Genomic DNA, 13,905 nt, shown 5'->3' with positions numbered 1-13,905 from the left:
TCAAAGGATGTGCTATCTGGAATCTCCCTGGGGCCCTGTCAGATTGCGCGCCAGACCGGAAACAACCTTTACTTTGGGGAATGGATGCAATGTTGATCTTTTGGTGGAGTGGCTCCCCAGGTGATATTTCCATGTCATGTACCGACTCGTCGCCCCCCGGCCCTCTTCGTGGCAAGCCAGGCCAAATCTTGAGGTATAAGTTCGAGCTGATGTACCTGTGGATATCTGGGACCTTCCCAACAAGTCCTCTCTCTTACTCCCAAGGATTGACTGCAGATTAGCGGTGACATTATGGCTCTCCGTCACCGAGATGTCGAGGTGAATTACGACTCCAATAATCTGGATGAGAAAGTCGATGACTCGCAAGACATCCGTGTCGAGCGCTCCGAAAGTCTTGTCAGTCTGCCAGATCCTGATGCCGGGAAGTCCGATGTTGAGAGGGCCAAAATCGTTACGTTTATTCCATTCCTCGTAGGAGGTGCCCCACTAACGTCGTTCAGGATCGTGCATTGATGTGGAAAGTCGATCGATGGCTGATTCCGTGGCTCTGCTTGCTCTACTTGTTGTCTTTCTTGGATCGCACGAACATCGGCAATGCAAGATTGGCGGGTATGGAAAAGAACTTAAGTATGTCGGGTCATGACTACAATAATTCCTTGACGATCTTTTTTGTAGGTTCAAGAAGCTTACACATTGATCAAACTACTTACATGCTCTAGATCAGCTATGCCCTGGCCGAGCCGATAACCAACGTCTTGCTCAAACGGTTGACGCCAAGAATCTTCTTTACAGCCATCATCATTTCATGGGGTCTTATCATGACACTAATGGGTCTCGTGCAGAACTATGCGGGTCTTCTGGCTTGCAGATGGTTTCTTGGTCTTGCAGAAGCCGGCCTCTTCCCGGGTATGTTTGCCATACATATATAACGAATCTCTCTTTGGCTAAGTCTCACAAGGGGTGAACTACTATCTTTCATGTTGGTATAAGAGAAGTGAACTCGGTCTACGGGCGGCAACATTCTTCTCCGCAGCCGCATTGGCGGGTTCGTTCGGCGGGCTGCTCGCTGCGGCCATTGCGCAAATGGATGGAATCGGCGGCAAACCCGGTTGGGCGTGGATTTTCATCATCGAGGGTCTGGCCACCATGTTTGTGGGTGCCTTTTGCTGGTGGATGGTCTTCGACTGGCCTGATACAGCCCGGTTCCTAACCCCAGAGGAGCGAATGCGCATTCGACGTCGCCTGGCCGAGGACAAACAAAGCAGTACTGCGGAAGAATACGACAAGCGGCACATCTATGCCGCTCTCAAGGACTGGAAGACGTGGGGGTACTCTTTTATTTACATGGGATGCCTGTGCCCCCTCTACGCCTTCTCGTTGTTTCTTCCAACAATCCTCCGTGGCATGGGATACACTGGTACCCATGCGCAATTACTATCCGTGCCACCCTATGCATGTGCGGCAACGATGACTATCTTCATTGGTTGGTTAGCAGACCGCACGCGCTGGCGAGGATACTGCAACATGGCAGTCGTGAGCTGTGCCATTGTTGGGTTTATCATGCTCATCGCGACCGATAAACCAAGGATTCAGTATGCTGGTACCTTCTTAGGTAAGCACAGGAGACAAGTTTCTCAAAGATGGAATTTGCTAATGTTCTATCCACTCAGGTGCCATCGGAATTTATCCCACCATCGCAAATACCCTCTCTTGGGCCTCCAATAACATCGAAGGCGTTTACAAGCGCGGTGTGGTGATCGGCATCGTCGTCGGCTGGGGAAATCTGAATGGCGTTGTCAGCTCTAACATCTACCTCACGAACGAGGCTCCTCGGTTCTGGACTGGACACGGCACAGTCCTTGCATATCTGATAGTATGCCTGCTAGGTGGCACCATCTTCATGCACGTCATGTTGAGACTTGAAAATGCGAGACGGAGGAGCGGCAAGCGTGATAGGATGCACGAAGGAATGACGAGAGAACAAATTTGGGTCGCTGGTGACAATAGACCTGACTTCCTCTATGTTACCTAAAGGGAACTTCTGCCAACCGACGGACAGCAACAGGCCCACTTGCAAGGATAGATACAGCGGACAGAGAAGCAATACTTGCCAAACTCGTTGACGCTATATAGTTTACGAACGATCAATGCACGGAGATGAAAGAGCACATATGCTCTCTATATAAATCTTATATTGTAGGATGTGCTGCAAACACGTGTAGTAGGCCACGCCTATGGACCTTGTCACTCACCGAACATACCTTGGGGCTAATGTTTCTCTCTCAGTCTCCATACATTTGTATTGATGCATTTTTCATTGTGTACAGGGGTTTGCCTCCTCAAGGTGGCATGTGTTTCGCCAGGCACGCCTGTCTTTACTTTACCCCTAATTGTTCTCCCGACGGAAAGTGTCGTCTCAAATACTTTTAGTGGAGCGGACAGTTTTTCTGCACTTCACGAGAATCAGTTCTCGTACCATCAACTTGAAAACAGGATTGGGTGTAAGTATCCAGAGAAATGTCCGTTGTAGGAGGCGCTCCATGACTGGAGAGAGCATTCGTGCCCACAGATGCTTGATGGACCGGATGGTGTGCTTTCCCCAAACCAGTATCAGCAATGTGCAGCATCAGCAATAGGATGACGTTGACGCGACCCAGTGCGTGGTGGGGTAATGTCATTGTCGGAGGCTGGCCTCGAGATGGCGATCCAAGCCAATTTGCCCTGGGGCGGGATTTTTAGGTTTGACTGAATTGGTCGTATGTGGAAGCAGTTCGAGATGTTCAAGCTCGTCGACTAGACCAGTAGGTTAGTCGGATAAGCCATTCTTCCTGGGTGTTACTCAGCGATGGTGCTTTTGACAACTTGGAGTTGCTGAATCCCGGCGTATGTAGCGATTAGAAAGGCGTCCCTGGAACGGAGAGCTCACGGAAGTTCATGCATGCCTTTGCTCAATAGCTTCTTTTCATCCTGTGCTTTGTTGTAATCAGTTGACATCTCCTGCACCTGGCTTGAATTGAGCTCTTGGGGTTCGCCGGATACGGGGAGTTGTGGAAGCTGCCTTAAATCACCCCCCACGTCTTTTTCGAGAACAGTCTCATCCGATTTCTGAATAGTTGAGCGTCTTCGCTGGCGGACGATGAAGAAAATCAGGCCAAGGATGATGGCGGCGGCCGCGAGACCAACAAATACCATGCCAACTTTGAAGCCGACACTGTCAGTTGTCTTGGAGCCACTTGTGGCGACAGCAGTGCTGCTGGTCGCCGTCACGGCGTCGCTCGTAGCAGATGCCGCCGGAGAACTTGTCGTAGAGCCGACTGCGTTGCATTCCCCAAAGTCAGACTGACATCCAGTTCCGCAGTATGTCGAGTTATTCCCGCACCAGCCTTGTTCGCTGCAGCATGAGCCAAATGTGCTCCCCAAACAAATCTGTGCGTTGTTCTCTTGTCCGCACCGTCCGTCGGGGCTAATACTCGATGCATTGTCGGAGCACGTCCCAAATGCAACCTGACAGCCTGCACCACAGTACACGTCGGTACTGCCGCAATAGCCATTAGTTGAGCAGCAGTCGCCGAATGTTGAGCCTAGGCAGGTGGCATTGATGCTTGACCGACTACCGCAATCTCCGTTGGTCGAAATGTCTTGCGCGGACGCAGAATCTGCGATCGCAATGAAAATCGCCGTGACCAAGAACCGCCTCATCGTCCGTTTCATGATTCAGAAAAAGGATACTTTAGGCAGTCGAGTTAATTGGTCTATTCCCTCTCTGGGTCGTAGATTGGAGGGGAAGCAAGACTGATGCCCTGAAGATTCTATGGTGGGCTGTAGAAGTAAAAGAATGGTCAGAAGAAGAAGCAACGTGCGGATTGTGGTCAAGGTGAAAAGGCGCCTGGAGATCGTGTCCCTGAACCTGCAACCGACGTGGCAGCAATACTGCTGGAAGGGAAGAAGTGGCATGCAGCCGCAACATCAGTATTTGCTCGTTTAGCCCATATTTTCTAAAACAGGGCCTTACACAGCGCGTTCAACATGCCACCGTCCACTCGACGCTTTAGGCGACCAGCCGCTAACTCTCAGCCCTGGCATATGTAGTTCTCCTGGTAAAACAGCCAGGGGTTGCAGTGGATATCGCAGTTGTGTTTTGCCATCCCACTCCAGATGTGATGTCGAATCAGAACCTGCCAGAGATGGTTCTTCGAGAGTGATGATCCGCATACATATCTTCCTGAGAACTCATTGGCTCTTCCTGGACGGACAAGTTTCTGTCGCTGAGTTGACTGCTTCGGTATATGATATAAATGTGCTTGGGAGGTACACAAGTACGAGTACAATGTACTCGGTACCAGGACGCGACATCCACTGGGTCTTTGAGTTCGGGGCGGTTCACAAGGGGCTCATTAGCGAAGTTGGCTCAATTATTTCAACGGTCGAGCTATGGCTACTCGGAGGCCTGAAGGGCCTGATCAACTCAAATTTCTCGCGGAGTTGTTACACTTTGACCGTTAATCCTTGGCCAAAGTTAGGGCCGCCCTTGGCGAAATGTTGGTCAAAGGTTACGTGCAAGTGGGAGTGCTAAGTACACGTACGAGTACTACTGTACTTGTCGACCTCAGCACTCAGACAGAGGCACGACCTCACGAGATGGATTTCCAGCGACCGTCTACCATTTCGGCGCTCGGACTTCCGGAATATGGATGTCCTGTACCGAATAAGTTATACCAAGGCGTCTCGTACGGAGCACTCCGTACTGATAATCGCGATATACTCCAACCCGAGTTGCCCATACGGAGTACTTGCCATAATGTCGGAACCTATTCGACGTTCCTAGGGCCTAGATAGCTACTCGCATGGAGTCAGGCAACCTACAGTACGGTATTCAACTCAGACGTGTCAGCGGATGAAAGTACGGATGAGCTCTGCACTGGCACACGGCGCAACTATGCCGCCTTCACAGACTGGCTTCCTAGTGTGCAGCTCAGCAATAGATTTACTTTGACCATGAACGCCTATCGCCCCTCTAACTCTGGGTCCGTTGCCAGTATATATCATATCCCACCGCCATTTCAACAGGCCGCCACTGTTCAAGATACATGTAAGCACAGTCCCTGTGGTTGAACCACTGGAATCAATCTTCACCCTAATTTACCGCGTATATCGTTTGTCCCTCGACTTTGTCCGATCTCGACTGGCATGGTCGACAGCTCTGGCCGTGAAATAGAAACGGTAAGAAGAACGCGAAGAGCGCGAAGAGAGAGACTTCCTCGGCCTCGGCCGCATACTACATGGCGAGGCAGTGATAGCAACTGAAGACAGAGTTGACAGTAGATATCGGGCAAGCTCCTCTTTGAGTCTACAATGGAAGGTTTGATTTAGGAACACGATCAGGACATTGCTTTTTCAACTTCACTGTTCAGGAAGCTGTATTCCGAGTTCCATAAACTCCCTACCGCTTGAGATATCATCATTAGACGGAGGCGATTGCCTTCATCGATTTACGTGGAGCGGCTATAGTCCAACTCTACGAGGACGGAGTAAAAGCATCAAGATGGACGAGATGATAGTTATACCTAGACTCTTTCAGCTTGAGGACAACCTGCTGGGCTTGGGGCAATTGTCAACGTCCAGGATCCCCAAGGCGATGTCCCAAGTTTGCATCCTTAGGACCCCATAGTGAAGATATTCATGCTGCTTTCTGCTCGAGTTTAACACTCTCCTGATGTGCCGCGGTGACACTAAGTCCCTTTTCTGCTTGTTCAACGATGTCTCCGTGCACTTCAAGTTCAAACACGTTCACCTCGGTGGAAGCGAACTTTCTCGCACTGACCTTCCGTTCGAATAGCAGATCCAATTCGGCGAAAGACCGACCAGCTGGTTCTGGAACCCTGAAATAGGTGTAAATGATGCACAGAAAGCAGGCCCCCGCCCAGAAGAATCCGGCGTAGTTCCCCCAGTTCCAATCACCCGGATTAAGCATGTATGGGGTGATGACTGAGCAAATAATGCTTACAACATTGTAGAGGTTGCGCCCGAGGACCACGGTCTTAATCTGCAACCTTCGAGTGGACATTTCTGCCACCAAGGAGTAGGTTACTGTGCCGACAGACAGTTGATACACGGCTGCCCAGACGATCATAATGCTGCCGGTTGCCATAGCAGCAGATTCACGGTTCTTTGGAATTCCGAGAAAGCCCATGATCATTAACATCGTGAACAGGCCGCAAAGGCCGTAAAGAAAGAGAGTCCTGCGGCCAACACCCCAGCTCATGATCAACCAGACACCGAACACGCCAACCATATTGATACTGTATTGACCCAGGGCAAAACTGTAGGATGTTGATGGATCTAGACCAGCTTGGGTGAGGAAGTAGGAGGAATAACCGCTGAACGAATTGCCCGAGAGATTCTGAATTGCCCAGCACATGCAGACGATCTCAGTACGGCGGAGATCCGTGCCCTTGAAGCAATCAAGGTAGGAACTACCGCGAGTGATTTCCGTCTCAAGAGCGGTGGTATGAGCAATCATGGCAATAGTTTCATCAGCATCAAAATGTGTTTCTTTATTGAGACTTGTCAAACGAAGGAGGGCCTTTTTGGCATCAGCAATCCTTCCTTTCCTGACCAACCACCATGGTGACTCCGGAGCCATGAAAATGCCGACGCCCAGAGGTAGGGGCCACATCCATTGCAAGGCATAGGGAATTCGATATGACCACTGATCTGTACGGTTTAAGCTGCCTTTGATGGAGCCAATTCCAATGACCTGTCCAAGTCCCCAGCACTGCGGGTGATCGTTAGTGACACACACAACGGATATTCTGGAGCAAAGGGTGGATTCGAATACCGATGACGCTCTGGCCAGCGGCGTGGCCGACGAAACAAAGTGTAGGGGCAAGAAGATGTGTGGAAGAGAGTGACTTACAAAGTTCACATACGTTGTCAAGTATCCTCGAAGAGCGACAGGGCAGACCTCTGAAGCATACGTGATTGTCAAGGTTTGGAAAACGCCCCAAGGGATGCCCGAGAAGATGTACCCAATGAGGAGAATTTCAACGCTCTGAGCAGTGAAGAGAATGGCTGTAAATGCAGCGACAAGAGTTAGACAGGTGAGAACCGTCCATCGATAACCAATCCATTCGGAGACATATCCGTTGATAAAGAGACCGATGATTTGGCCTACTTGTGAACCGTTCTGCAGGCCAGCTTGCCAGGGCGCAGGGATTTCCCAGCTTCCATTTGGGAGCTGATGGCCGTACTTTTCCTTGAACTTTGGGAAGTTGTAAAAATTCGGGAGTAGGCAGACATCAAAGCCTTCCATTGCAATGCACGTACTGATAAGGATGCTCCACCCGATGGCTTTCGGATACAGCTTCACACCTTGAATCAGGGACATGCCATGCTCTTTGTCGGTCGCCGATTTGGCACCTCTAATCAAGACACTGTTCGAGCGCCCAGCACCAGGAGAACCTGGGTCATGCTTCTCTTCTGTGGCCATCATCAACGGATGCCGTGTTGGCAAGTAGACGATAGTGGGAGGTGGAGGAAAGGATCAGGGTTCAGAATCGATTTTTTTTTTTTGGGAGTTCAGAGCGAGCGGTAGATGAGCGGAGGATTTGAGGCAAGTCTAACATTATCCTAATACGGTTAGATACCCGCGGTTGTGGAATATTCTGGCTCGACACGGTTCGCGCCCGCAATCTTACTACAAGGATCCCATTGGCCGCCAGCATCGCCAAGAAAGGCTTGTCGCGGCTTGGGTCACACTCGACGGGCAATGACGAAGGTGTCATGCGCTCACCTGCCACCTCGGTTGCAGATCATCCGAGGAGGGGTAGTTGGGGCTTGTTTTTGAGGGACAAAGTATACACTTGTGCCGCATGACTGCTCCTGGCAGACACCGACGAGACCGACTGATTGGAGTTCGCACCGAGTATGAGTGTGTGTTTGGCAGTGAATTGACGTATCTGTATACTGCTACCTGAATAACAATAATGAGATAGCTGTCCACTTGCCTCCGAGATCAAGCCCGTCCCATGGCCTACGGCTCTCCTATGATCACCTGCGATCTTCTTGTGCTCCATATCTCGTCAGATGGCTGGTATATCCTTCGAGTTGCAGTGAGAATGTCCTGCATGTGCTAGTTCTCGCTTAGTCTTTCTGGCGGACGGTTGCCAATGTCTTTTGATGGTTGGAGGAGTGGCTCGGGGTATCCTATCCAGTCCACCGCCACTAGCATATAAAGCAATCGAGTTAGCTATGCTTTGGGTGTTGAGTAAAAACGCGTCATGGGCTAGATTTTCGATCGTGTCCCGAGCTTGATGATAATTCTCATCGTACGCCATCCCCGCAGTACCTCCAAATGCTAGAGCCTCCTCCTCTGTCTTGACCTCCTCAGCGCCGGTGAAGAGGCCTCCGGCGGGAATGTTGTTTTCTAGGAATGCACCGTAGTCTGAGCGGCCATCAAACGCCGTTGATGTATACTTGACCCCTTTAGCGATGTAGAATCCTTGGAAATCGGCTTCGATTTCTGCTGACCCTGGTGGCCCAGTCAAATTAAAGCTGCTGCCATCTCCATCATAAATCGCGTACACATAGTTTGGCGAGGCGATCATGTCGAAATTTAAGTATGCCCGAATCTTTGCTATCTCGCTCGCAGTCTGATTCAGCTGGCTGACATAATGGTTGGAGCCTAGCAGGCCAAACTCTTCAGCGCTCCAGAAGAGAAACCGAACGGCATTGGTGACTGTAAAGTTCGAGAGTGCAATGGCAACATTGAGGATACCAATTGTTCCGGAGCCGTCGTCGTTGATCCCTGGGCCTTGCTCCACAGAGTCGGTATGAGCTCCAAGTGCAATGACATTTTCGTGATCACCTCCTTTGGTTTCAGCGATCACGTTGTATGTAGTCCGGTTCTCGAGGATGGCGTCGACTTCAAGTTCAACCGTGACTTCTTCACCTGCTTCGAGCAAAGCCAGTAGAGCTTCTCCAGCAGCTTGTGTGATACCAACAACGGGAGTGTAGTCCCCAACGCCTCCAAGTGTCCCAGCCAAGGGACCCTCGACATTGTTATAAACGACTGCACCGACTGCGCCTGCACTCAGCGCATTGGTAGCTTTTTCCGCAAAGGGGCATTCCCCGCGAGAAATGAGAACTACGGCTTCTGCAGCCTCGAGAGGGAAATCTTCGGGCAAGCAGCCCAGGTTTGGGACCGCCACGAGTGATGCATTGGCCGAACCGCTCGGAGTATATGTCATCAGGCTCGCCTCTTGTTCTTCACCATTCGTTGTCAGGGAAGCACTGCCACCTGAGAAGAGTTCAACAAATTCCTGGAACTCGACATCGTAATAGTCAGTTGCTGCAAGTGTCTCGTACAAGAAATTGACAGTGTCATTGTGGCCAGGGCTACCAAAGACCCTGTTGCCTCCGGGATGTGCATCAGCAAACGCCTGGAGCTGGTTTGCGGCACTCAAAAGCTCATCAAGAGCGATAAGGGCCTGCAATGCCTCTGTTGTGACCGGAGGCAAGTCGTTGCTGGCAACTATTGCTGCAAGCGCAGCGAGGACAGAAAATGAAGCAGTCTTCATGTTTTCTCGAAGCGATACGCGATCGAGATAAGAGGTTCAGGAAAGCAGAGCTCGAGGAGGCTCATTGTGCCATTTATCAGGCCGAAATGTTGGCACGCGTGCATTAATTGCTATCAATTATTACGCATCTTGGTGGACCTGGACGGTGGGCATTGTAACGTCGTGTTGCAGCTCAAATGGCTTTTGCCAGACTGCTTTAGGCAGCTCAACCTTGCTACAGGTGGGTAAATCCTCTTGGTACACCAAAACTCACGAGAGATAAGTGTCTGGTAAGTACTTCCCGGAATTGGTGCAAAGGCCTTGTAGCTTGGCCACTGCACAGCTTGTGCGGTTACGGCAGGAGGAAACATCTCTTAACATGCAAAAGTGAGGAAGATTGGAAAGATGGAGTATTCCTCTAGCTTGACTACCTGAATATGACGTTGAATCCTGCAGATCAGACTTGGCAGGCAACATCAAGCTTGGAGGGTAGCAAGGTGTCCATCTACTGGAGGCGATACCAGCCTTGGCTCGCTCACCCTCCGAGTCAACATCCTAGGAAAGCTGGGGTTGCTTTGCAGGCTTGATCAATTGACCTGGTCAGCCATTGGCGAGAGTACTAGATAGACTTCCTCGAAGATCAATCCTTGTGCCACCTCAGAGTCGCCGCCCTCAGAGTCGCCGCCCTCTGAGTCGCCGCCCTCTTGAAGCACGCCACCACTAGGAGTGCCCACCTGGGTATTCCGTACTACCTAGATGCCCATCACGGAGAGCTTGGCATCGAATATCCTTCCAGATGCCAGCTGCACCGCTGTAACTCGCCAATAGATCGCTTCTCATTCTACCTTGGTATCACGATGGAGGCTCTGTGGACCGTCTCGTCATTTGACAATCCGATTCTGATCCATTACTGTCAAATTCTCTCACCCTTTCGCGTGACGCGTTTGAAACCACACACAGTAGCATGCATAATCTACGCCTGCTCAAAGGAAGTGTCTTCTCCTGGAAAGGACCTAGGACCTAGGAGCAGATAGATGTGCACTTGTCTGTCAAGTCCCGGTTATCCATGATCAAAGGATGAATATGCACTCCATATTTGGTGCTTCCGGGATGGTTCGAGGGCCAGGGCTGATATTGGAACGAGAATGGCTTTGAAAACCTTCCATGACTTTGACAGCACATGTCCAGCAACCATGTCCCCTAAAGAGAATAGTAGGGTGACCTTGCATAAGGCTGACATTTGCGGCTGCTAACCGACCTTGCCAATTGCCATGTGCCCGCACTACACTTACATTGCGAGGTGGATCCAACAATTCCTCCCAATTATCCAGTGCGATGACCTCAACACCAGGAACACTCCCAGCAGGTGATGATGCTTGACACGTTGGCTGTTGAATGAGTGAGTAGAGATTTGGAGATTGTAAAGATGTAAGAATGTCCAAGTCCGCCACCCAACGGCCAGAGTCATGCACCGAAACCACTGCTTCGATAAAGAAAGCTTCCACAAACCGTCCACCATGATCTCCAAATGTCATGGGAAATTCATAACCGGAGAAGCCAAGTTGTAGCGTCGTCGATCGAAAATTATCTTCCAGTTTTCCATTGAACGGCTCATGATTGACCATTTTCCAACTTTCCGAATCCACCTCACGTACCATAGGGCTTTTAGGGGGTATCAAGAAGGCTAGGCCAGCTCTGCCGATATTCCCGACCACCCGGTGGATTTCATATGGCTTGACATTTGCGGCGGGGTCACAAAGTAGCTGCGCAGCGACATATAGTGAGTCGCCACTGGCGATGGCCATAACGTTGTGCATTTGGTCGGGGGGCACCTGCATTACGCCACTTTCAAAATATGCAATACATGAGAATGCCCAAGGCCTTGCCAGGTGCATTTCCCGAGTGAAGCCGTGTTCGCTGGTGCGGGCTTCACCTGCCCACACCATTTCACTTATGGGCTTCAACGAGGAGAAGACCTTGGGAGATATGGTTGCGCCCGGAAGGCACTCGTAAACTTCTGCGGCTTGTGCAAGGGCAAGACAAGACCTCATCATGTTTCCATCATCGGACTCGAACAAGTTTCCCAAGTGCTCCGACAAACGCCTTGCACTAATAGTGTGAGTGGAGAAGGCTTCCAACAGGCTGAGAATGTGAACCCCTGAGTCCCCGAGCTGTCGGACGGCTCCTGCAGTGCCTTTAAGAGAAAAGAGAGACACGCCATTTATGTCACCGCCAACAAATTCGAAAGTGAGGGCTAGATTCTGTGGGCTAGGTAGACTGGCAGCTGTATCCTTTTTACTTTTCAGAGGCCATCTGAATCGTTCCTTCTTGGGGGGGATCGAATCTCCCACTCTTGTTACAGGACTAGAGGGGATATCAGAGAATTTGGGTGGGTTCTTCCACGTGAACTCTCTGCCAGTAGTGCCAAAATCAAGGTCCTCAGCTCTGCAAGCGTGTATAGGATTATTTTGTGGGACCTGCAACCCACGAAGTGGACCATCTGGCCCTGCACTTGGTATACCGCCGACAAAATACCAAGAAGGCGTAATCTTGCCCTGCCTAATCACGGGATGAAGAACTACCAGGACGGGTTCATTGCTGTTCTTTTCGCCAACCCGGAGGACCAAGGGAGTATCAGCATGAGTCCAATTTTGATAAATTGACATTAGGAACTGAAGCTGATGTTCAATCTTTCTCATGATGCAAATGAGATCAATCGACCGTAGATAGAAGACACCGGTCGAACATGTTCTGGATAACATTCCTGGACGACGATGTCCGAGCCTGACCAGCTTCGTCGCGGAATCGAGCTCTTGACCTTGTAACTTGAGAAATGTTTTTGCGGCCGCCTTGAGTGGGACAAGCCATGCTACCGTGGGGGCTTGCGAGGCTGGATGATCCGATCCTGTTAGCAGCGAGCCCATATGGGCTACCAGCTGAGCACCATCCCGGAGCTGGCTACTTGGTAGACCCCAGGACGCGATAGTTGCTCCAACAGCAGTTAGGAGGAATTGAGGGAACGTGAGTCTGCTCGACTCAGCGTCTACAACCCCGCGAGACAGAACTGAAGACCCGTAGTAGCGTAGGTACGCCAAAGACAGCGACCAATGAACCCCCGCAGATATCTCTGGGGAATTTTGTAGTCCTACCGTCAGTGTACCGCCGTGCCCGATTAGCTGATCAGACTGATGAAGGTTCCAGGTTTTGGGACCTAATACCACGACATCAGGATAAAGGTGCCAAGCCGAGAGCGCAACAAGAACGGCGCCATCTTGTGCGCTATATTGGTGGCCTTGCACCAGTTTGTCCATTGTAGAGAGCGCTGCGACCCATGCTTTGCAAACACTATCATACACCCTCGGATGGCTGCCAACCGGAATACTCACACTACTCAGCAGTGAAATCACATCTTTCTGTTGTTTTCTGATAGAGGGAGAGGCATCCGCGGCACGAAGCCATGCTCTTGCGCTTGCATCCCATTCGGCCAGTTGGCCTTGATCAATCGCAAGTTGAGCAGCTACAACATCTCTAGTTGGTACTGTATCAACATCTTTGTTCGGAATCAGGGCATTCTTGCGCTCCGCGACTAGCTCCTCCCAGATTGAGACTGCCTCGGCTGGTGACCACACGCGTGCTAGCATGCAGGCAAGAAGGTGGACTGCGACTGCACTTGGACCTGAGGTTGCCGCCGCCCATATGCTTGTCCCATCAAGCCCTACAAACTTTTGGAAAGGTCCATGCTCTTTGCTGCCAGGAGGATTGGTTCCGGGGTTCTGGATAATCTCTGATGCGCGGGCGCCGTAGGCATTCACGAGGCTAGGAATCTGGGGCAGAAGGGTCTCGAAAAGGGTACCGAGGCGACGTGCAATGACGTGAGGCATTCCATTCTCTGCGGCGTTGCGGCGCTGCAATGACAACGCAGCACCAAGCGGCTGGTACGAAGGCGGCGCTTCAACCTTCCAGATAGCGAAGTCAAAGTTCAAATTGGCCAAGGCAAAGGTGGTCTCTTGAGTTGCGGCCGCAAGGCTGGCTTGGAATTTGCCCACAGCAGTGTTCATGTCAGCTCAGACAGACAAGTAACGACCGAGGCAGTACTATACAATCTAATGGGCATGAAAGTTATTGAAGTCATCAACAATGGAAGGACTTCTACATCATGTCAAATCGACACAGGTTGAGATTCTAGCTCTGCATGCGCTCCTAGTTCTAACTTATTGTGGCCATGTCCAAAGTGGCGTACAGAAGTGTCACAAACTTCAATACTTCACGACTAGAAATTGTTTCCTCGACCTGGACATGCGCCTAGAAATGGATGGCGTCCAATAATTGCGACAGCTGCCTCAGCCAC

The 13,905-nt window shown here is 50.9% G+C and overlaps 5 protein-coding genes across 5 annotated transcripts; 1 reads left to right on the top strand and 4 right to left on the bottom strand.

The window, feature by feature from the left end:
• Positions 1-291: 291 nt before the first annotated feature.
• Positions 292-2,032, top strand: A1O9_11707 (uncharacterized protein; the record flags this gene model as incomplete). Its single annotated transcript, XM_013399217.1, has 5 exons — positions 292-471; positions 501-671; positions 720-906; positions 959-1,612; positions 1,671-2,032. 5 exons carry the CDS (start codon positions 292-294, stop codon positions 2,030-2,032), a joined length of 1,554 nt encoding a protein of 517 aa, XP_013254671.1.
• Positions 2,033-2,922: 890 nt separating this feature from the next.
• Positions 2,923-3,711, bottom strand: A1O9_11706 (uncharacterized protein; the record flags this gene model as incomplete). Its single annotated transcript, XM_013399216.1, has 1 exon — positions 2,923-3,711. One exon carries the CDS (start codon positions 3,709-3,711, stop codon positions 2,923-2,925), a length of 789 nt encoding a protein of 262 aa, XP_013254670.1.
• Positions 3,712-5,677: 1,966 nt separating this feature from the next.
• On the bottom strand, positions 5,678-7,489 carry A1O9_11705 (MFS transporter, SP family, general alpha glucoside:H+ symporter; the record flags this gene model as incomplete). The annotated part of the gene is made up of 2 exons (XM_013399215.1): positions 5,678-6,775; positions 6,917-7,489. The coding sequence occupies 2 exons, from the start codon at positions 7,487-7,489 to the stop codon at positions 5,678-5,680; spliced, it is 1,671 nt and encodes a 556-aa protein (XP_013254669.1).
• Positions 7,490-8,081: 592 nt separating this feature from the next.
• A1O9_11704 (aminopeptidase) lies at positions 8,082-9,578 on the bottom strand (the record flags this gene model as incomplete). Its single annotated transcript, XM_013399214.1, has 1 exon — positions 8,082-9,578. One exon carries the CDS (start codon positions 9,576-9,578, stop codon positions 8,082-8,084), a length of 1,497 nt encoding a protein of 498 aa, XP_013254668.1.
• A 1,049-nt stretch (positions 9,579-10,627) lies between these two features.
• Positions 10,628-13,615, bottom strand: A1O9_11703 (uncharacterized protein; the record flags this gene model as incomplete). Its single annotated transcript, XM_013399213.1, has 1 exon — positions 10,628-13,615. One exon carries the CDS (start codon positions 13,613-13,615, stop codon positions 10,628-10,630), a length of 2,988 nt encoding a protein of 995 aa, XP_013254667.1.
• Between the last annotated feature and the right edge of the window lie 290 nt (positions 13,616-13,905).

This window comes from Exophiala aquamarina, assembly GCF_000709125.1.
Source record: "Exophiala aquamarina CBS 119918 chromosome Unknown aczIA-supercont1.19, whole genome shotgun sequence".
Lineage (NCBI taxonomy): Eukaryota > Fungi > Ascomycota > Eurotiomycetes > Chaetothyriales > Herpotrichiellaceae > Exophiala > Exophiala aquamarina.
The sequence above is the reverse complement of the archived record's forward strand: the minus strand, read 5'-3'. Positions and strand labels throughout refer to the sequence as shown.